Source organism: Tursiops truncatus, chromosome 2, assembly GCF_011762595.2.
Source record: "Tursiops truncatus isolate mTurTru1 chromosome 2, mTurTru1.mat.Y, whole genome shotgun sequence".
NCBI lineage: Eukaryota > Metazoa > Chordata > Mammalia > Artiodactyla > Delphinidae > Tursiops > Tursiops truncatus.
The window spans coordinates 44384640-44408236 of record NC_047035.1 but is presented as its reverse complement, the minus strand read 5'-3'; the positions used below and the strand labels follow the sequence as shown (position 1 = coordinate 44408236).

Genomic DNA, 23597 nt, shown 5'->3' with positions numbered 1-23597 from the left:
TACTTATAACTGTTTACACAGTGCACAAAGCCTGGCACACAGATACCCAGCTGAAATTTTTTTTTTTTTTTTTTTTTCCTGTATGCGGGCCTCTCACTGTTGTGGCCTCTCCTGTTGCGGAGCACAGGCTCCAGACGCGCAGGCTCAGCGGCCATGGCTCACGGGCCCAGCCGCTCCGCGGCATGTGGGATCCTCCCGGACCGGGGCACGAACCCGTGTCCCCTGCATCGGCAGGCGGACTCTCAACCACTGCGCCGCCAGGGAAGCCCCCAGCTGAAATTTTTGAAGTGAATAATAATAGAACAACAAACACTGCTGTTCTGGCTTACTCTGTGCCAGGCTGGCTGCTAAGCACTTAACCTAGATTATTTAATTCTGACAATATCACCATTTTATACACGGGAAAAATAAGGTAAGAGAAGTTAAGAAACTTGCTCAGCTCGTAAGTGATGGAGGTGGGATTTGAACTCAGGTAACCTAATTTTACAGCCCATGGACTTAAACACTGCCCTGAAAGGAGCACAGCTCCTGGTAGGCCAGGTACCACCATCTCCCTGGGCTCTAGTGAGACTACCACTCTGCTGAGAGGCCCACCTCACGGTTCATGACCACTTCCTGCACTCCGTGCATACTCTCTGTTCACTCCATGCTCCCCACCTGCTGCTCTTGCAACCTTCCTTTATTTCTACGAACATACATGCTGTATGTGCTACCCTCATGTCCAGGACATTGCCTTCCAAGGTGAACACTCTAGAACTTAGTAACCCCATCTTCTTTCATGTGCACAGGGGAGAAAGGTCTCATTTGCCCCTCAGGTTGCATATTTGAATTTTAATAATAACACTTGATGAATGCTCCCTCAATTAACTCCACTGATTTACCAGCAGCTTATTCCCAATGTCCTGAGCCCAAACTTGTGATTGAACTAAATGATGCACTTCACATGGTGCGTTCCCACAGGGGAGCAAAGCCCTTTTATTGGGTTTGTTGGGGGAAAAATCCCACTAGGAATGGCACTAGTTGCCTAGTCTGCCATACTCCTTCTCCTGACCCCGTGACAGAAGTCTAGTGTGTTCAGGCATTCTTCATCTCGGCTTATCTTTGGCTTCACAGGGACCTGCTGTTAACATCCTTCTAAAATGAAGACTCAACTGTCAGCATCCTCACCTTTTCCTTCTGGAAACGAGTAGGAGGGCTGAATCTGGGGCATCCTCTTACAGGATGTAATGCCAGCCCCAGAAGCCTTGGGGTGTGTAGGGCTCAGGCCCCCAGAAGGGTCCTCTCTCCCTACTCTACTCAAGCTCCCATCCTTCAGAGAAAAGCCAGTTTCCCACTGGGCTCTATTACCTGGGAAGTAAGGGGTTTCTCCCTCACTCCTAAGGCTCAGGCAGAAGAAAGATGATCCATCTTCTCTCACTCAGCAGGACAAATTTAACACTCTTGGGATGTGCTGTGGGTTGTGAAACACTAAGTTGTCCTTTGACTGTCAACATTTTGAGACACTATTTGCCTTCTTCTAAACCCCAGTTATTAGTGTGTGGCTAATTTCTAAAGGGGAAGAAAAGAATCAGTATCAGAAAATCAGTGATTTTACTTTTCTTCTTCTCCAACTTCCAGGATTAGATCATCACAAGCAAATGGACACGTCTGGAGACAATATTCTCAACTTTGTTGTTTCGCGTGGCTGAATGACAAACCATAGAATTTCGGGTCAGGGAGAAGGTAAAGAACAGGATTACAGCCCAACTGACCACCGGGGTCTTGGGTTATTGACCCTCAAAAAGCACCATCCAGGGACTCTGTTGCCTACACCCAGAGAGACCACTGCATAGTCTATGGAAGGTAGACTTTAATTATATGTGGAATCACTACTTGTATGCATATATGTGAAAATACTTAGTTCATCTTATCAACCATGTTAAACTCATCAAGATATTATACATCTGTCCTTTGGTAATTTTTCTTCTGATGTTGAAAGCATCAATGCAGGAAACCTGAGAGAGAAGAAGGTGTACCAGACTGGGAGTCAGGTCCTAGATCATTAACTATGCCTGTGATTCAGAGCTTGTAACTCCTGTCACATGGAAGGTCCGATATTTTACTAACTAAATGCCTTTGGTGACTGTGGTATGCTAGTTTGAGCAAGTACACGTGCTGTGCATAAGTGGGGGAAGAACTCAGAGTTTGCAAAGGCAATTTTGAGACGTAAGGGGATGAGGAAGAGAGTGAGCAGGAAGCGGGGGTTGTTGTTTGAACACTTCTTCCCATTTCACTAGAACTCAAGCTTGTTTGGCATGAGTGGATCTCTGTGGAAACTGGAGAAAGGGCTGAGTTTGGGCTAATGCAGCATGATTAAAGAGCTACAGACAGTGTGGGACATTTACAGCAAGATTTCCCACCCTGGACATATTGGAAAGGGCTTTGGGTTGGGGGTTTCACCCAAGTTAGACTAAATCTGTAGGGAGCAAGGAGCTTCTCAGATCACACCTAGGCTGCAAATGGATGGTTCGTTTCTCTCATATATTTTCATTTCTAGTGAATTAAGTTTTAAATGAAGTAGAAAAGTATGAGTTTTACTTGTCCTATTTAAAAATCATATCCTCGAGTATTTCTTCTAAATTTAGATAATAATAATGATAGCGAATATTTATTGTGGCTCACAATGAGCAAGGCTTTGTTCTTTTCATTATTTTATCTACTCTTCAGACCAAACTTACGAGGATGGCACTACTGTCATTCTCATTTTTCAGATGAGCCATCCGAGGGCCAGAGAAGTTAAGAGACTTGTTCAAGATCACAAAGATAATTAGTAGAACCAAGACTTAACACAGGTGCTCCCTGAACTATTATGAAAATGCTTAATATAAGTTCCATAATTACTTTCTAAATTACCCTGTATAGTTATATGCCTCTTAAATTTCCTTTGTCATTTAATTTATCACAGGTCTGATTTAGGAGAGACCTTCCTTAGGGTGGGTGGTTTAGATATAATCTTTTCTGAAAACAGTTGGCAAAGTTAGATATCCCCTCTACAGCTTTTCTACTGTCAATCATCAAATACTTTTGAGTACATATTATGTTCTAAGTACTATGATAGGCACTGGGGTAAATCCACAGTCCTAGTATTCAATGTTCATTTTCAATCTGATAGATAACTTTTAAATATCATCTTCTTTACTGAATGTAAAAAAGTCATGATTTGAACTGAATTAGAACAAAAAGGTTTTGAAAATAGCTCAAACCATCAAAAACTCTAGTTGAATTAAAGTATAAGCTCACCAGATTTTGGAACAGTTGTACCATAATATTTAAGACTCTTCTGTGTTGGGGCCAGACATTTCTTTTCCTAAATACGTATTGGGTTAATGGTTTGAATTTTCCAGACATCTGCCTCAAATGTGTTTTCTTTTGCTCAGGCAGAAAAAAAATAATGTTTGTCCCATATATTTTCTTTATTTTTGTAAGAGGTCTTACTGGAGGATGTATTAAAGATGGCTGTAGGGCTTCCCTGGTGGCGCAGTGGTTGAGAGTCCGCCTGCCGATGCAGGGGACACGGGTTCGTGCCCCGGTCCGGGAAGATCCCACATGCCGCGGAGCGGCTGGGCCCGTGAGCCATGGCCACTGAGCCTGCGCATCCGGAGCCTGTGCTCCGCAACGGGAGAGGCCACAACAGTGAGAGGCCCGCGTACTGCAAAAAAAAAAAAAAAAAAAAAGATGGCTGTAAATTCTTTCCTACTCCCTTTGATAGGTGGAGTCCAATTCCCCTCCCCTTGAATCTGGGCCGGTTTTAGTGACTTGTCTGACCAATGGAATACAGTAGAAGGAAAATTCTGGGCTTTCTGAGGCTAAGTCATTAAAACAACAATAACGACAAAACAAACACACACAGAGAAACCTTGCAGCTTCCACCCTTGCCTCTTATAAGTCTCTGGTAAACAAACTTGAACAGGAAATAAGTTCCAGTACCCTGAGACTGCAACATGTGACCACTCAGATCAAAAGTTTCAGCCAACCCCAGCATTCCCACCATTCCCACCAAAGCATCAGACATGTAATGAAGGCATCTTGGACCTTACAGACCATCTGCCAGCTGCATACCACAAAGTGACCTCAGTCAATGCCAAACAATGCAGAAGAATCTTCTAGCTGAGCCCTGTCCACATTTCTGACTCACAAAATTGTGAGATATAATGAATGGTTGTTGTTATATGCCACTAAGTTTTGGGGTAGTTTTTAACATGAAAACAGATAATTAGAATCAAGATTTTCAAAATACTTTATGAATTTGTCTAATATGGATAAAACTATTTGCAAATTGAAATAGAATGGCTAAATCAGAGAATTTTTCAAATGTAACTAATTAAGAGGGACAAACTTCCAGTTTCAAAATAAATGAGTCGAGGGTATGAAATGTACAGTGTGGGGAATATAGTCAATAACTATGTGACATCTTCATATGGTGACATATTGCAACTAGACTGATGGTGGTGATCAGTTTGAAAATGTATAGAAATATCGAAGCCCTATGCCGTATAACAAGAAATGATATAATCTTGTAGGTCAATTTTACTTCAAAAACAAACAAAAAATAAATAAACAAACATGGAAAAAGAGATCAGATTTGTGGCTACCAGATATGGGGGATTGGGAGAGGAGGAACTGGATAAAGGCAGTCAAAAGGTACTACAAACTTCCAGTTACAAGGTAAATAAATACTAGTGATGTAACGTACAACATGATAAATACAATTAACACTGTTGTATTCTATATATGAAAGCTCTTAGAGAAAATCCTGAGAGTTCTCATCATGAGAAAGAAACGTTTTTCCTATTTCTTTAATTTTGTATCTATATGAGATGATGCATGTTCAGTAGACTTATTGTGATAATCACTTCATGGTGTATGTAAATCATTATGCTGTACACCTTAAACTTATCCAGTGCTGTACGTCAATTATATCTCAATAAAACTGGAAGAAAAATAAATAAATAACATGTAATTCAAACAGGAAACAATTGCTTTAGGGCAAATATTTACATATCTCCTACTATGTTTCAGGCTCTTCACATATATTACAATCTCTAATTCAAAAAAAGCTATGGTTTTGGCTTTTTCTTTTTCATTCTCATTTGTTCCTTTACAAATATTTTCCTATTTTTTTAATCAAAATAATACAATGCAGATGGCAAAATATATAGTAGTGCAGAACAACTGTAACAAAACCTATATCTCCCATCCTACTTCTCCCCTCCCCATCTCCTGTCTCAGAGGCAACCACTTTTAACCTTTTCTGATTTTGGTTCTTCCCATGATTACCTCCCTAACTAATAGGTCTCTAGAAGATCTGTTGATTTATCACTTTAAGACATTATCTATTAGTCCCCAGACACAATGAGGATGTGGCTCATTGCTACAATCCTCACCTCCACTTCTAACTTTGATAGTTGTAGGTTTAGCTTTTTTAATTGTTTACTTTTGTGCCTTTAAACAATATTCCTTTTTTGTGTGATATCTTAGAGTTTTGTCAGAAAAAAAATTGGTTCATTAAAACTTTGAGGAATACTCACAGATACCAGACTATGAAACCAAGTATTTATTTTTGCCAAAGATTTTTGCCAAATTGAAGCACAATTCACAAAATTTATGTTTAAAAAGTAAATTGGTTTCATGAGAGAGTTTAGTACTCTATTATATTATATCACCAGAAGGGATTTTGGAAGAGAATTTACTTTCATGCTGAAAGTTATTTTCCTTAAGTATAAAACACCTCCATATAACCACTTATATTACAGGGAACTAAACAAATGCAGAAATATTCATGAGTTATTGCATGCTAACTCAGGGTAATATTCTTGCTAGCATTCATTACAAAACTATCCATTAGGTAACAGCTCTGCAATCTTCCTTCCCTCCTGTCTACTTTTTTTAATCATGAGATATATCATATAGATAGGAAAGTATATATTTATAAATAGTTTAAAGAATAATTATAGGACAGTGGAACTTCCCATGTCTGTCATCATTAGAATACCATTTTTTGGATTACTCGTTAGGCTGGTATTGTGATTTTGATTTATTAAAGACTGCAATTTATTTTAAACCAAAAAAAATCAAAAAAGAATAATTATAAAGGAAATACCCATGTAGCCACCACTCAAGTCAAGAATAGAAACACTGAAGAACAGAATAGCACATAAAGCCCAAATGTACCCCTTCCCATCAAAGCGCCCACTCATCTCTAGAGGTAACTACCACTGTCTCAACATCTGAGATGATTTTTTTCTTTATAGTTTAAAACTCTATGAATATATCTCTAAACTATTTATCTTTCAACTTTAAATAACTAGAATCATTCTGTGTATATTGTTTTATCACTTGTTCCTTTTGCTCACTATTTTTTGTGGGAGTCCTCTATATTATTCCATGGTAGCTAGCTGTAGTTTGTTCGTTGTTATACAGTATTTCATTGTATAAATATGCTAGGATTTATTTCTCTATTCCAGCGTTGATGAGTGTCTGAGGTCATTCCTATTTGGGGGCTCTTAGGAACAATATTGCCATAAATATTTTGTATCTGTCTCCTGGCTTCTCTAGGCACAAACATAGAGTAGAACTGCTGAGTTGTAGGCTCTGCATATCTGCGGCTTTACTAGAAAAAAATGTTTGTTTTCCAAAGTGGTTGTACCATTTTGCTCTCCTGCTAACATTTCCATTGTTCTACATGCTTGCCGACTTTATATACAGTTAGACTTTCATTTTTGCTAATCTGGTAAGTGTGTAGTATCCCATTGTGGTTTTAATTTGCATTTCTCTGCTTACTAATGAAGTTGAACACATTTTCATATATTTACTCACAATTCTAGGTCAAATTATATGAGTATCTTACAGATTGTTGATACACATAGGTATATTGCCCTATAAAATGTTATACCAAATTCCTTTATCACCAGTACTCTAGAGATATTAAATATCTTTGGAATGGCCATCATCAAAATGTCTACAAATAGTAAATGTTGGAGAGGGTGGGGAAAAAAGGGACCCTCCTACATTGTTGGTAGGAATGTAAATTGGTGCAGCCACTGTGGAGAACAGTATAGAGGTTCCTTAAAAACTAAAAATAGGGTTTCCATATGATCCAGCAATCCCACTCCTGGGCATATATCTGGAAAAGATAAAAACTCTAATTTGAAAAGATATATGCACCCCAATGTTCATGGCAGCACTATTTACAATAGTCAATATGTGGAAGCAACCTAAGTGTCCACTGACAATGAATGAAGATGTGTGTGTGTGTGTATATATATGTATTATATATATATATATATAAAAAATACATATATACAATGGACTATTACTCAGCCATAATAAAGGATGAAATAATGCCATTTGCAGCAATACAGATGGACCCAGAGATTATCAAACTAAGTGAAGTAAGTCAGACAAAGACAAATACCATATGATATCACTTATATGTGGAATCTAAAAAAAATGATACAAATGAACTTATTTACAAAACAGAAACAGACTCACAGACACAGAAAACAATCTTATGGTTACCAAAATGGAAGGGGGGTAAATTAGGCATTTAGGATTAACAGAAACATACTACTATATACAAAATAGGTAAACAACAAGGACCTACTGTATAGCACAGGGAACTATAGTCAATGTCTTGTAATAACCTATAATGAAAAAGGATCTGAAAAAGAATATATATATACATGTACGTGTATATATATATATATATATACATATATACATATATATACACACACACACATATATATAGCTGAATCACTTTGCTGTATACCTGAAACTAACACAATATTGTGTATCAGCTACACTTCAATTTTTAAAAATCTTTGATAATTAGAAAGGTGAAAATAGCTTTTCTTTCTTTTATTTTAAATTCCTTTGGTTACTAGTATATTTGAATGTTTAAAATTATTTTTCTAAGGCACTTAACAGGGATGTTTGCATCTTCTTGTATTGTCCTATTGTAGATGGCTTATTGGATAGTATTCCATGTATCTAATTTCTATTGTTTCTAATCTAAAATTTCACAGGTATTTGTAAGATTAAGATGCATTTGACTTTATTTCAAGTGGGGTTTTGGGGGATAATGACAACATTTTCAGGTGAATTTCAGTGCATTAATATCTGTGAAGCTGCTCTGAATGTTCAGAAAGAATAAAACAAAGGGGAGGGACTTCTGCTTCCAGAGAGATGGAGTGGCCATAGTTTCCCCTATTCCTCTTGCTAAGTACAACTAAACACCCTGGATATTATATATAAGACAAACGTAACAAGACGGAAAGGTGGAGAGAATAAGGTAGACCAGACAGGAGCCTTGAAACCTGAAGAACAACACGGTGGTGAGATCCCTGGATTTCTTTTTGCTTCGTGCAGCCCAGACCGTGTGCCAGAGAAGTGAGCAACCCAGAGACACCAACAGCACAGACAAAAAAAAAAAAAAAAAAAAGCCTGCTCTCCCTGGTCAGAGGACGAGGAAAAGGCAAGATAGACACATTTAGAAAATAACTCTCTACTGTAGCCAGAAACCAAAGAGAAAACTGTGGCCATCCACCCCCACTCCAGCAAAAGCTGAGTGGGGAACCTTGACCTCCACCCTCTCCAGTCGCCCCAGCACACCCACCAGGCTGATGGCAAAGAAGGCTGAACAGGGAGCCAGACCTTTCATCCATGGCATCAGTGGAGTCCACGTGGGGAGCACACACTCCCACCCACCCAGCAGTAATGAGCTGCCCATCTTCTCCCTGCTGTGGTGGTGTTAGAGGGGCCCTAGAGGAGAGTCAGGACTTGTGCCCAGAAAAAGGAGGGCACTTCCCCACTCTGCCTTCTCCTCACCGTGGTGTCGTGTCGGCGGGAGCTACGGGGGAGCAGTCACGGGCACTCTTACCCCTTTCCCATTTGAGGGAGGTATCTATCAGTGGAGGCCTGGTGGGGAGCTGGGACACCCACCTCTGCCTGGCTGTAATGCGGAGCCCTAGACTGTCCGTAGATGCTAGACTTGGCTTTCCCTGTGGATTTCACACTGGCCTAGCCAGCCCCACAATCACATGAGACAATTCCTTGCAATAAATCTCCTAATATGTATCTCCCACTAGTTCTGTTTCTCTGGTTGGATCCTAAACGATCCACATATTTTTCTGTTGTACAGTATTTTTTTTTTTTTTTTAATCTTTGGCTGTGTTGGGTCTTCGTTGCTGCATGCTGGCTTTCTTTAGTTGCGATGAGCGGGGGCTACTCTTCGTTGCGGTGCATGGGCTTCCCATTGCAGTGGCTTCCCTTGTTGTGGAGCCAGGGCTCTAGGTGCGCGCAGGCTCAGGAGTTGTGGCACACGGGCTCAGTAGTTGTGGCGTGTGGGCTTAGTTGCTCCACGGCATGTGGGATCTTCCCGGACCAGGGCTCGAACCTGCGTCCTCTGCATTGGCAGGCGGACTCTTAACCACTGCGCCACCAGGGAAGCCACACTGTATGTATTATAGTAGCTGTCTCTAACCCACTGTGGAGTGAAACCGAGCATACATAACAGATAAATAATACTCTTTGCATATTTTGCTAGTCTGCCCAAGGATAAGGTCCAACTGTCATGTGTTTCCCTCTTTCTTATACAACTACAACTCTAACATTTTCTGTGTTCATCTCTTCTCTTCTTCCCTCCTTGGTTCCATCCCCTCCATGCTCCAGTACATCTTTATCTCCTCACTATTTCTCTCCAAATACTCCGTTGGATTACCAAAAACCCATTTGACACTTCAATCCCTGTGACTTCCCACACTACTTCTCTCTTTCCCCTCACTGCCAAACTTCTTGCAAATGTATTCTATTTTCCCTTCTTCCATTTCCTCACTTCTTACCCACTATTACCTTGTTTCCATATGTACTACTCTACCGAAACTCCATCCTCAAAGGAGATTAGCCATGAAGCTAACAAAGCTTAAATTTCACAGCCCAAATCTCATGGTTACGAAAGGGGAAGGGGAGGGAAGGGATAAATTAGGAGTTGGGGATTAACAGATATACACTACTGTACATAAAATAGATAAACAAGAACCTACTTATAGCACAGGGAACTATATCGTAATAACCTATAATGGAAAAGAATCTGAAACTAATACAACATTGTAAATCAACTACACTTCAATTAAAAAAAATTTTCACAGCCCGTCACTAGCACAAGCTCCTTCCAATGCCCATACCTAATTTTGTATCTGCAGTTTTGTATTCTTTTGCTTACACGATTCTCCAAATTGTATAAACTTAAGCCCCATAAACTTAGATGTGGCTCTCCTCACCATCCTTCTCCTCTCTGTGACAACCTGACCACACATACATCACTGATATCATTTCATCCTTAGGTCCCTGTGGTGCATCCCTCTCTTCCACTGTTCTCTCCTCTTCTCCTGCCATTCCCTAAATGAAGATGTGGTCTAACATTTGACCTCAACCTTGTTCTCCCTACATAATGCCTCTGTGAACTTATTAATTCATCTCATCCTTACATGACAACTCCCAAATTCAAACTTCCAGCACTGAGCTCTACCTCTCAAACATGGGCAAATAATTATGTGCTTCTTTTTTTAAGGGATCACTTGGAGCCCTTCTTTTTTAAAAATTTTTTAAAATAGATTTATTTATTTTAGGCTATGTTGGGTCTTCATTGCTGCGCGCGGGCTTTCTCTAGTTGCGGCAAGCAGGGGCTGTTCTTCGTTGTGGTGCGCGGACTTCTCATTGCGGTGGCTCCTCTTGTTGCGGAGCACGGGCTCTAGGCGCACAAGCTTCAGTAGTTGCAGCACACAAGCTCAGTAGTCGTGGCTCGAGGGCTCTAGAGCACAAGCTCAATAGTTGTGGCTCATGGGCTTAGTTGCTCCGCGGCATGTGGGATCTTCCCGGACCAGGGCTCGTACCCCTGTCCCCTGCATTGGCAAGTGGATTCTTAACCACTGCACCCCCGGGGAAGCCCCATAATTATGCTCTTTTGAAAGTAATTGCCGTGATAAAAACTTATTTTTTTTATAAAGCTCATGAGCAAAAGATGAAATGGATAAAAAAAGGAAAGAAGCATATGCTTGGCTCAGTCAGTATTAATCACTGGCATGCTCTTTCAGAAAAGAAATTGAAGGCAGGCTGTCTTAGTAATCTATTGCTGAGCAACAAATTACCCCAAATTTAGTGGACTAAAACAACAACATTTATTATTTCAGTTTTTGCAGGACAGTAATCTGGGTGAGACTTAGCTGGGTCCTCTGCATTAGGGTCTGTAGTCAAGGCTGCAGTCAAGGTCTTGGAGGGAGTTAGTTAGTCATTATCTCATGGCTCACGTGGGGAAGGCTCGGCTCCCTAGGTCCCTCGTGAGGTATTAGTGGGATTCAGTTCCTTGCAGGTTGTTGGACTGAGGGCCTCAGCGCCTCGCTGGCTGTTTGGCTGGAGGTGACGTTCAGTTCCTTGCCATGTGGACCTCTCCATAAAGCACCTCACAACATGGTAGGTGGCTTCATCAGAGTGAACAAGTGGGAGGGCAAGAGAGGTAGCACCTGCCAAGGGGAGGGCAGGCAAGATGAAAAGTCGGTCTTTTATAACCTAATCTCCAAAGTGACATCCATCACTTTTTCCTTATGCTATTACAGACAGAAGTGAGTCACTAGATCCTTCCCACACACAAGGAGAGAGGATTACACAAGGGAGTGAATACCGGGAGTCAGGGATTACTGGGGGGTCCATTTAGAAGCTGCCTACCTACTCTCCAGGGCTTACAATATAGCAGAGAAAGCACTATGTAGTCCCTGAGATGCTGACACAATGGCTGCCTATCTATGCAAGTGTGTTAGTCACTCTACATTTGAGACTATGTTCCTGTCAGATTGCTTGTAACACGTTTTAGATTGTCACTGATCTTCTTGTAACACGTTTTAGATTGTCACTGATCTTCAGTGTCTTTTGAGATGCATTCCAGGGAGGTTGCCCTCCTCTCCTCCCACTCCAGAATAATTGCTATAATAATGTAAAATGTAAGCTTAAAGATCTCGCCAAGAGCCATGCTATGTGGTGACCCAAGAGTCCCCATTCTTTTTTGCATCACAGCTAGTTGGAAAATGCAGTATCTTCAGTTCATTTTCCATCGTGTGGTCAAATCTTCATCTAAATACTTCTCTTCATTAAAGTAGGAGACAACTTTATCACGGTGTAAATTATTTGTTTTACTACAGAAACTCAAGTTTCTCAACTTATCTCCCAAGTTTTCCTCATGCTATAAGAAACAAAATAGACCAACTAGCTTATTTTAATCTCTCTGAAAATAACTCAGCGATTTAACAATTAGCACACGAGCTTATAATTACTCGTAGTAAACATGCGATTAATGTATGTATTGGCTTACTCGGCACTTACTGTGCGCACACGTCCCCTCGGGCTGGCGGTCTGGGGCCCCTCGTGTAGTTCCACCCCACACCGCAGGGGGCAGTCGCGGCCCTTTCTCACGCCCGCTTGGCAACCCGGCTCCTGTCTCTGTCAGACCCGACCAAGTCTCTAGGAAGTTGGGGAGGCCATAGAGACGGAGGCCCTGGGCCCAGGCTTCCTTTCTTAAAAGAAGACTGTCGCTTGTGATGCGCTAGTGGAAAGCATATTATAATTCTGTAAACCCTGGCGCGCGGTACGGCGCCAGAAGGCTGCCTGGGCCTGGCTCCAGCGAGACCCCGCATTTTCTCACCCCCGCGCCGGCGCAGAAGGTGCGGTCCCGTACGCCCGGCCCGACCCGGAAGCCGCCGCGCGCCGCGCTCGCCCGTCGGCCTGGGGATACCCGGCTGTCCCGAGTCCTGGGGCCTGCCGTGTCCTCCTTCCTCGGTCCCCTCTGGCCCATGGGTCTCCATGGCGACGGCGGGGGCCCGGCCGGGGGGCGGGCAGCCCGAGCGGGGCCGCGGCGCTCTGGGGGCCTCCGCGGTGGCGTCGCCGTGTTCGCCGCTGTGGCTGCCGTGTTCACCCTCACGCTGCCCCCCTCGGTGCCGGGGGGCGACTCGGGTAACGTACTCTCAGGGTCGTGCCTCCTGCCCCCCTTCTCTGGTCCGCACTGTCCCCACGAGGTCTGGTCAGCTCGACCTCTCCATCCACCCGCCGGGGCCCCCGCAGGGTTTTGCGTTCCAGAACCAATCTGTGTTTCCATTCGTGTAATTTTTCTGTAATTCTGGTCTCTTTAGTTCTCAGGCTTTCGAGACGGGGCTGGTTGGTTTCGCCTGATGGGACTTACCGACCTTTCTCTCCACTTCTCCGATCATTTTCCTGGACCTGAGTTTTTGCTTTCCATTCCTTTTTAGTCCACAAACATTACTTACTGAGTGCTTATCGTGTTCCAGACAAAAAGACTAACAGGAGTGGTGTACAAGTATCTTGGAGAGTGTTGTAATGCGGGCAGAGACAATACTACTGAATAGCCAGCAACGTATTAGGTGGGGAGAATTTAATGGAGACAGTAAGAGGGAAATGTGATTGACAGTGGGGTAGGCAGTGGCTCCATCAGAATGGCTAGTTGGGAAAGGCCTCTGAGGAGGTGATATTTTAGTTGAAACCTGAATGTTGAAAAGGAACCAGCCTTGCAGACTATTTGCGGGAGAACGCCTGAAAGGGTGGAAGCCAGTTGCGGCTTAAAGCTGCTTCTATTGAAAAGCGTGCCCCGTGGGCCATTTAAATCACATGAATAATCGTTATGTATTTGGGATGAGAGACAAGATGCAGGCTTTGTTTTGCTGCCAAATTGACCGTCTAATAATGCCTAATAATGATCCGTAATTTTGTTAGAATGGTGCTGTAAATTTGGGTCATGAATGTATAGACTGAAAAAAAACTGAGTGCCCTAGTTCCTGCATAACAAAATACCCCCAAATTGAGTGGCTTAAAACAAAAAACGTTTACTATTTCACATTTTCTGTTGATCAGGAATCTGGGTGCAGTTTAAGTGGGTGCTTTTAGGACAAGGATGCTGTCGTGGTATGGGGTAGGGCTGCAGTCCTCTCAGGGTTCAGCTTAGCGAGGATTAACTTCTAAACCCCATCCAGCTCTTTGCCAAACGGGTTTCTCTGTAAGCTGACTTTTGTCAAGAGGAAGAGATGGCACCTCTGCCTGACAGCTCTGTCATTTCGTAACCTAATCTTGGAAGTGACAGACCACTGCCCTGTTTTATTCTTGGAAGTGAGTCAATATGTCAGCCCACACTCAAGGGCGAGAGGATTACACAGTGAGAATACTGGAGTTGGGAAGCTTTGGAGGCCGTCTTCAAGGCTGCCTACCACACTGGGGATCCTTGATGTTCCTTTTACACGTCATTACCTTGACTCTTTCTTTCATGTCCTATTGAACAAATAGGAGCAATGTTTCATTAGTATAGTGGGGAACGGAGTTACCGTATTTCTAAGGGTTATACTAAATAATAGAAATAGCTTTATAGTTGTGAGAGTTTTGACATTGGAGAGCATTACTCAGAGGTTGAGGAGTTCTGTAACTTTCAAAAAAACATTGACAGTTCTTTACCATGGTTGTTTGAGCCTGAAGGACGGGATTAGGATGAATAATAATAACACTTATTGAGTACTTACTACGTGCCAGTGCTGTTCCAAGTGCTTTACGTGAATTATTTTAATCCTCCCAGCTACTACCCTGTGAGGTAGGTACTATCAATTTCTTTATTTTTATAGATGACAAAACAGTTAAGCTGTGTCCAGAATCACACAGCTAGAAAGTAGAGGCCGTCAAGGAAAGAAACCAAGTAGACTGACTTTAGAACATGCTCTCTTAACCAACCTGTGCTCTAAATTCTTTGTTAAATCTGTCATCACGTATTTAGTGATAAAGTCTATTTAAAATGTACAGTTGTGTTACGGAGCCCAAGCGTGGTCTGCTCACCACATGACAGGCCAATAAATCGAGAGATGTGTTGTTAGAGCAAGGAATAACCACTTGAATCGGAAAGCTAGCAGACCGAGAAGATGGCTGACTAGTGTCTCAAAAAACATCTTCCCTCAATCCAAATTTGAGCTCCTTTTATACAGATGGGGAGGAGGCGGGGCCCACTGCAGTGCCAGCCAATGGCTGAATGGGGCTGCTATAGCTCACACCTGTCCCGCCCCTATTACAGCTGTTGCCTTGTTTTTATTAATACTGTATTTTTTCCCCAAAAGAATAAAGTTATCTATTCACTTTGAGTTATCAGACTTTTTAGGCATTGTGACTTGTTTAGTTTGACGCTGAATAGTGGTTGCTTCTAATATTTCTATGTTCATTTTTGGGAGTGATAAACTGTTTTCCAAGTGTTGCCAGTAAAATTTGTATAATCATGTCTGATGATTTTGTTTATATGTTGAATGTACTGTTCTGTTTGAATTTTGTGTTTATGAAAAATTTTTTTACCAATAAACAGAACACATCTCAAAACCAACTTAAAGCATGTATTCTTCTTCCTGATAAGTCTTAAATTACACTCCATGAATCCATCGCATTGTGTGGCCTTGCCAGAATTTATTTTTTGCACTGCTTGATACACATAGTTGATTTATGGGCAGGAGCACGCCTGGTCCTGTAGAGGAAAGGGTAGGAATCTAGCCTTCACTTCTATTTGTTATCCTTGGGAAAAATAAATTAGCTTATATATGTGTTTATATATTTTTAAGATACTGTCTTTAACATACTTGATATATGACAATATAATTTTATAATTAATATAAAAAGTATAATACGGAGGGAGCTGGGTTTTGTAAAGGTGAAGCTTCTGCTAACAACTCTGAGCTTGCCACCCATTTGTGTCCCAGATGAAAAAGCTGTGGTTCTCAAACTTGAATGTACTAGAGAATTGCCTGGGAAACTTGGGCCCCAATGCCAGAGGGTTTAGTGTAGGTAGATTTGGGTTATGGTCAAGAAATCTTCATTTTTAAAAGGCATCTGGGTAATTCTGATGCAGGTTGTAGTAGGACTTAACATTTGAGGCAACCCTAGTGTAAAGGGTTGAGGGAAAGCAAGCACCCTTTTATCATATTTACTTTCTCTTTTGTATCATATTCAATTTTAAGAGTCGTGTTTAGCTTTTTATCAAGGGTGCATTCATAGACTTTGAATAGTAGCATCTTTTCTATTTATATTTTAGTTTCACATTTGATAAGAGTTGGTGATGGAGGTTAGTCACATTCCAGATTCATCTTTTTACCAACAACTCCAGCAAAGAATAACAGCATATTGACTTTTCAATGGTAAAAGGAAATTAGAGAAAATAGGCTATTTTTCTTAATGTTAAATGTAATTCTAAGTACATTTTAAATGGAGGAGAATGAATAGCAACCTTGGAAATCTGAACTGAACTGTGCTTCATAGCACCTACAGAAATATAAAAACCAAAAATTGATTAAAACCATTTGGGACTGAAGACATAAAGAGCAAACCCATTCTAGAGTAAAACTATGAAATACTATAAAATACTGGTAACAGCTACAAAGGGAGGAGTTATTTTAAACATTTTAAAACCATAAACAATTTATTTATATAAGATACAAGGCCTTTGGCTTGTAAGATGCTCTTGAATATCTGCAGTAAACGTCAAAGATGTCCTTAAGTAAATGACTTAAGTGAGCAGGATCTGTCTTTGGTGCCCTCGGGATTTCTGTGAAGTGAGCAGTCATTCAACCTGAGATGGGGGTGTCTTGAGTAGCAAGGATGACAACGTGATAGGTCTTTTTGTCAGTCTCTAGGTGCGGGGCTTTTCTGTGTGGCACGAGGAGGGAGAGGTGCTGATGTCTTGACAGAACCCTGAAATGGATAGGATATTTTCAACTTAGTGGAAAAGACAAATGAGAACAACTAACCAGAATAAAAGGCAATCTAAGTGCTAAATAGAGAGGTTCCAGCAGGTTCTATGGAGGAGGAGTAAGTGATTCATTCTGATGGGTGAAGCTGGGGAAGGGTATGTGTAAGGAAAGGTGTCACTGAGAAGGTAGCAACTGAACTAGGCCTTGATGGATTTAGGAGAGAATGCTGGATGAGAAAATGAGTGGTAAGAGGTGCAAAAGAGGACCATTCAGAGGAACAGTGGGTAGTCAGATCTGACAAAAGTGAGCATAGGTTTCATGGACATAAGCCTTGGAAGGGGACCTGGAAGCCATAGAGGGCTTGCATGTCACGCTGAGGAATCAACTTCATTCAGTACACAGAGAGCAGCCATTGAGCAGTTTTAGTCTAAGGAAACAATCTGACCTCTGGGGAGTGGGGATGGCAGTAATTAGTGATTTCAGTAGGAAGATGAATTGGAATAAAACATTGGTCAAAGCTATCGCTGTAGCCCAGGCCAGAGAGAGGAAGGGTCTAAAATACGGTCAGGGCAGTAGAAATGAAGAGTACTGATATCCACTGAAGGATAGAAAATGGACATTAATACATTTCCCAATAGATAATAGTACTTTCATAAATCATCAATTAATATTGATTGATTTCTTACACTGTACTGTATTAAGTGTATAGGGATAATCAGAAATAGTCCCTGTGCTCTGGATACTTAAAGTATTAACAAATAAGCACTGAATTACTACATCATAATTTTAGAAGTAATTACTAATGGTGAGGAATTACGAAGAACTATGTAAATATTATGATTTATTGGTTTGAAAAAAATGTACTTTGGTAGTCAAAGCTTACCAAAATAACCTGGAGTTAATAAGAATTTGGCAATTGTTTAAAGATATCCAACATAATTAATGTAGAGGATGTATCCAAATGTCAGTTTAGGGCAGAATGGCACATTTTATAGACTGTTCAAATCTCCAGTGTCTGCACATTTTACATATCATAAGGTTGCATCTTTACCGACAGTTTTGTACTAAATTCTTGAGGGATAATACAGCATTTTACACTAATGCTCTGTAAGAGTTTTTTTATATTTGCAAGGGAAAACAACTTTCAGGAGGGAAAGTAGGCATATTTTTTAAATTGAAGGATAGTTGATCTACAATGTTGTGTTAGTTTCTGGGGTACACCAAAGTGCTTCAGTTACACATATTACATATTCTTCATTATAGGTTATTACAAGATATTGAACATGGTTCCCTATGCTATAGGACCTTGTTGCTTAAAATAAGCATTTTTAGAAACTAGAATTCACGTATATTTACACTGACCAGTTATTAAAAACTAACAAAGATAGTTTGTTCAGTAATACCTAAGGGAGAACATATTCTGAGACTATTTCATGCTGTTAAATCTCCACAGATTTACAGTTTTATCCAGTCAAATTAATGCAAAACCCCAATGCAAGCATTTGGATTTTGAAAACTTTGGAGGAGTGTCATTTTCTAATAGTAATTATTGGTTTTCCATTATTTTTTCACAGGGGAACTGATCACAGCCGCACATGAGCTTGGAGTAAGTATTAGTTTTATTGTTTAATCAATGCTCTCATTAACAGTTTTAGGAATTAAGAAAGTTTAATTAAGCATGGAGTAAAGTAGATTAATTTATTTTCAAACCCCAGTTTTTAGTAACTTATAAGTACAGTACATGACAATTTACTTTAAGTTTTAAATCCAATTAAACTAAATCATAAAGCAAAGCCTTTACTATATATACAGTAGCTGGCTTATTATCACCCGAAATTTTGTATAAGCTATGGAGAATAAAATAAATCGGGTTAACAGTTTTAATAAGTTTATTATTTAATAAACTTTATTGTGGTGCATGATCCCTTTAGGCAAGACCTTAGGACTGTCAGCATGGTGGTAATCCGATAGCAGTGTGGTCTTTCAACTTACTAACCAATACGATATTTCAGAACCCGTTTTTTTTCAATAGCCTTTTAAATGACCCTAATGTACTGTGAACCCAGAGAACAAACTCCTTAAGAACTGACAATGAAATATGTCACCCTTTCTCTAGGTGACACACCATGTGATAGACCCTGCCAAATCCACTAAAGAAAATATTTATTTGTATTGGCACAAGAGGATTACAATAGAAAACCACTATTCAAACATTTAGTCATTGTCTCTTAATCTTTATACTTGCCTGAGAAAAGCGCTGCTTTTCAATTAAAGCCAGTGTGACTCTTCCTTTACTAGATGAAAACCTTCTGACTGTTGCTAATTTTCCCTTAGGTTGCCCATCCTCCTGGCTATCCTTTGTTCACTCTGGTGGCTAAACTGGCAATTATACTATTTCCTTTTGGTTCGGTTGCCTACCGAGTCAATCTTCTGTGTGGCTTATTTGGAGCAGTAGCTGCAGCATTACTTTTTTTCACCGTTTTCAGGTAAAGTAGTTGATTAGTTAATTTTGACTAATTGGAGATGGCCTATGCACATACATTACAAAAAAAAAATCTTTTGTTGCTTGAATGGTTTTTCCTAATCACTCATGTGATTTCACTTTCTCAATTTACAGTAATTTCATATGCGTTTGACTGCTTAAATGATTACACAGTTGGTTCTGCTTCATACAACGGAGAGAAGGTGTCACCAGTTCATTATCACAGTTCTCTGGTTAGGCAGAACTAATAAGGTTTGTCATTTCAGGAAGATGCAGATGGGCCAGTTTAATTCAACAATATAAAGTTCATCTTTTGGTAAATGGTAAATATCACTTAATTACTCATAGTATTGCTGATGGGCAGCTGCCTATCAGGTCCAGAGCTAATACCTAATTATATTGTATTTTAAATATGCACATGTATACTTTTTGAAATGAGGCTGTTAACTAAGGAAATCAATTTAGGTTGTGGTTTTAGTAAGGTTTCACTTTGTTCCATTATTGCTGTAGGGAAGATAGGCGAATTAGACACCACTTACTTCATGATGGAAGGCTTTCTTAGTTTGGAAGGCTATGCTGCTTTTAAAAAAACAGGTCATTAGTTTAGGATATTGCTAAACACATTTGCCTTTGCTGTTTCTCTCTCCTTCGGTATTAACTCAGTCTAACTTATGCCTAAAAGGATTATAGTCAAAAATACAAATTATTTTTCCTGCAAAGGGGAAACCAAGTTAGAACATTTCTTTCAAAAAGTATTGCAGATTTTATTATAAAAACAAGTAATTTTTGTATGTAAATAGAGTATAATTTGAATAGACAATTTCAGATGTCAGTTTTGGAGACTAATGTTTTTATTTACATTTGTCATATCACTGCCCTTTGACTAAATTCTTTGTAAATTCCCTTTTGATTATTTGTAGAAAGGTAAAAGTTACAATAATTATGGCTAAAGCTTACTATTAAATCTATTTGTGGAAAGCTTTCAGATTTAAAGTTGTAATTGTTGATCATTTACTAAACTTTAATCTGTATTATTTAATTTGTTTCTATTTCGGTCTTACAGGTTTTCAGTGATAGCCATATCTTTAAGTATGAAATGTTTAAAATAACATTTCTGCTTGGATTAATTAGTGTTATGAATACTTTCTCTTTCTAAATGATTAGAATAATCATTATTAGAATTGTTCCTTCTGATCCTTTATAATTAAGACTGTCATTTTCTCTGAGAGAAAAACTTTTTATTTTTAAATATCTAGGTTGAAATTTAGAACTTACCTGTCTTTTATTAAATGTATGAGTTTTCGCAAGACATTTAAGACAAAGACATTTTAAAGAAAACTAATACTTGTATTTGTTTTGTTAGTTCATCTGTATTTTAGATTATTTCTACAACATATACATATATTTAAATGCTGTAGCCAGCTCTTAAGCAAGTAAAGTGATTCGTTTTCTAAAACTTTTCCATGTTTTCCACTATATTAATTGTCAATGCCCTTCCACATAAAAACCACTGTAAAAATCATATATAAAAATCTTTATCTTTCCAGAATCCGAATAGTTTGGGACAATAATTTTCCTTTGAGTTGTCCACATTTTAAAATAGCTTTGATTAGTTATTATGCTTGATTATAATGGGTTTTAGATTAGCACACAAGCCTGTGACCCTTTTCTTTTAATATACAGTCTTAATGATAAATTTGTATACTTGCTGACATATGTTTTAAATCAAAAACTCTTCATAGACTAAATTGGATATTTGCATGCTTTTAGTAATCTAGTACTTTGGAAAAGTTGCTTTCTTTCTGAAAAGGGACCTGACAACATTATCTCTTACATACTTTTAATATGAAAATACTTCATTATTTTGAATACAAATAATTGACAAGGTACACGTCCTTTGGGAACAACCTAGTTCAAGTGGCAAATCTGTTTTGTCAAACAATAGCCACCCTTCAGGAAAGAGCAAGCCATCTCTATGGTAATAGGACTAACAGTAGCCTATTGATCCAGTAGAAGAAGACATTATACAATGTCAGCTGGCTTGTTACAATTTCATTTGTCGTATGACCTGAACCTAGCCTTTAAAACCTTCCTTCTGTGAATATAAGCCCAAGAGCAGGACGCGGTTTTTGTGCAGCCATTACAGTGACGGCTTTTTTCCTGTCCCAGTGTACAGTAAATGTATTCCTTCACAGGTTGACTCCTTCACCAGAACTCATTCAGGAGACATTTCACTACTTTATTCATTTGCCGACCAAGTCATCATTCCGTTTTGTTGTTGAATATTGAAGGGTTTTGATCCAGGAGACAGCTGTATTCTTTCTTTCCCCCATCACTTAAGAGAACATTACTGTACATGTAGGATTAGTGCTGACTGGTGTGCAGGAAATTAATTCTTTCAACAGTTTTAGGTTTTTTTCAGGTAATTGTTCACATAGCATTCACTATATTTAGCTCTTGGGGGGGGTATAAAGACCTTCTGTACCTTTTAAACAAAGATTGTATTTCAAAAGCAAATTTCTGTTTAAATATGTTGATGTAAAAAGCTCCATTTTTTCAGTAAACATGACTTAGATTGAAAGAACAATTTATTCGTTGTTTCCAATTACTTTGTAATTTTTGCTTTTCTTACATCTTGCTTTTAAAAGCCTTTAAGAGGTCATTAACACTGCATATTTTGTCAATCTTTCCTAATGGTTGGCAAGAGCTCTTTTATATTTGCTTTGCCCTGATGTAGAAAGCATATGAGTAAAACAGTACATTGAAAGCTGTGTCACTGTAGTTTATTGAATTAAAAATAGTAAGATTGTGGCAGTTGTTTCTGCATGTATTTATTTATGTATTGTCCCCTTCAGGGGTATTTTAAAGCATGCACTGTGTTAAGGGAGTTTAATCTATTTCATTTATAGGAAAGAGTATTCATTTTATTAATATGTACATCTGTGCATTTGACTGTACTACAATTAGTGATTTAGAGAAACTGGGATTTTCTCTTTTAAGGCCAATGAAGTAAATGATTTTTTAGTATGATATTTAAAATGTCATATTTGAAATTCACAAATCTTATTAATATAAAATTTTAAAAGTTATAGGTATGTAAATCACTAATAGGAACATCATTTAGCTTTCCTTAGTACTTGAATTTCAAAATTGTTTTCTAAGAAACCTCAAACTAGATCCTATATACTTAGTAAGGAAGGAGTACTGAAATCACTGTAATTAATATCAACATGCTTACATTTCATATGTTCTGGTAACACTGAAATAGAATGGAGTCTGTTGATAGTATCATATAAAAATTCTTTACTTGAGGGAAGATTTAAATTGCTTATGATCTCAGGTGAGGGCATGTCTTGTATCATGTATTTTGATAGTTACAGGGCAGGGAATATATTTTCAGCAGGCTTGAGAGTCAGCATATCCTTTTCAAGCTAGTATGGGCCAGATGGAACTCTAGAAGAATTCATTGAACAATATTTGTTACACACTCATATGAATCGAAAGTAAAATTCCTTTAGTTTTTATAATCAAAATTCAGTGCTTATTTTAAAGAAAGTAAGACAAAGTTACTATTCAATAAACAGTTTTTCTAAAAGGCACTGTTTCAGGAAACTTGCATAAAAAAACTTTCTAACACCATTAACATTGTACAGTAAGAAATCAGATCTCTTAATGTCAAGCAGGTTCCCTAGAATATATGAATATTAATTATAATTAAAGGTATCTTGAAACTATGCCTGCTTACTACAAAGAACTTACAACCAATTTCAGTGATATTTAAATATCTCCTGGAAGACTGTTTTGTGCCAGTATTTTATTTATGCATATTTTATTTTTTATAAGTTATGTATTCCTAAACGTTGTGCCGCTGCTAAAAATTAATTTTATTAAACTTTTGGAACAGGAACACTTGATTCTGAGCACTGTGTCTGCTGTTCTTACAGCTTCAGCTAAGATTCCATTCAATAAAAATCGAAAATTAAAATGCCATACCTTAGAGAACGTAGAATCTCCTGCTTAAGGAGACGTTTGGATTTTCCAGCTCAAAGAGTATTTTAGATTATTGCCATAGAGAATAATGTGAAGCTCTTCTAATTTCAGAGGTAACTATGCATAAGTAACAAATAGTCACCAAGTTTTTGTAGTTGAAGAAGAATGGAAAGTACTGGAGTATTAATTTCTATTCAGGAGAATATCTGTCTTGATCCCTGGTTAATTGATCATATATTTCTCTCATACTTGTATTAAAATTGCATTGAATCAGACTGGCTAAGCATATTAAGAGCTTGGTTCATTTGCATTTTCTTATAAGT

General features: G+C 39.0%; 1 protein-coding gene across 8 annotated transcripts in view; it reads left to right on the top strand.

The window, feature by feature from the left end:
- The first annotated feature begins 12782 nt into the window (after window positions 1–12782).
- TMEM260 (transmembrane protein 260) overlaps window positions 12783–23597 on the top strand; it is a 67549-nt gene continuing 56734 nt past the window's right edge. For 3 of the 8 annotated variants that reach the window (XR_004525057.2, XM_019923644.3, XM_019923651.3), the window contains exons 1-3: window positions 12783–13038; window positions 18377–18408; window positions 19137–19288. Coding sequence is in view for 7 of the 8 variants with exons in the window: in XM_019923644.3 (XP_019779203.1) it covers window positions 12879–13038; window positions 18377–18408; window positions 19137–19288 (344 nt within the window). In the remaining variant the exon portion in view is untranslated. The remainder of the gene's footprint in view (window positions 13039–18376; window positions 18409–19136; window positions 19289–23597) is intronic. The other 5 variants (XM_019923655.3, XM_019923623.3, XM_019923614.3 and 2 more) reach the window with 3 other exon arrangements.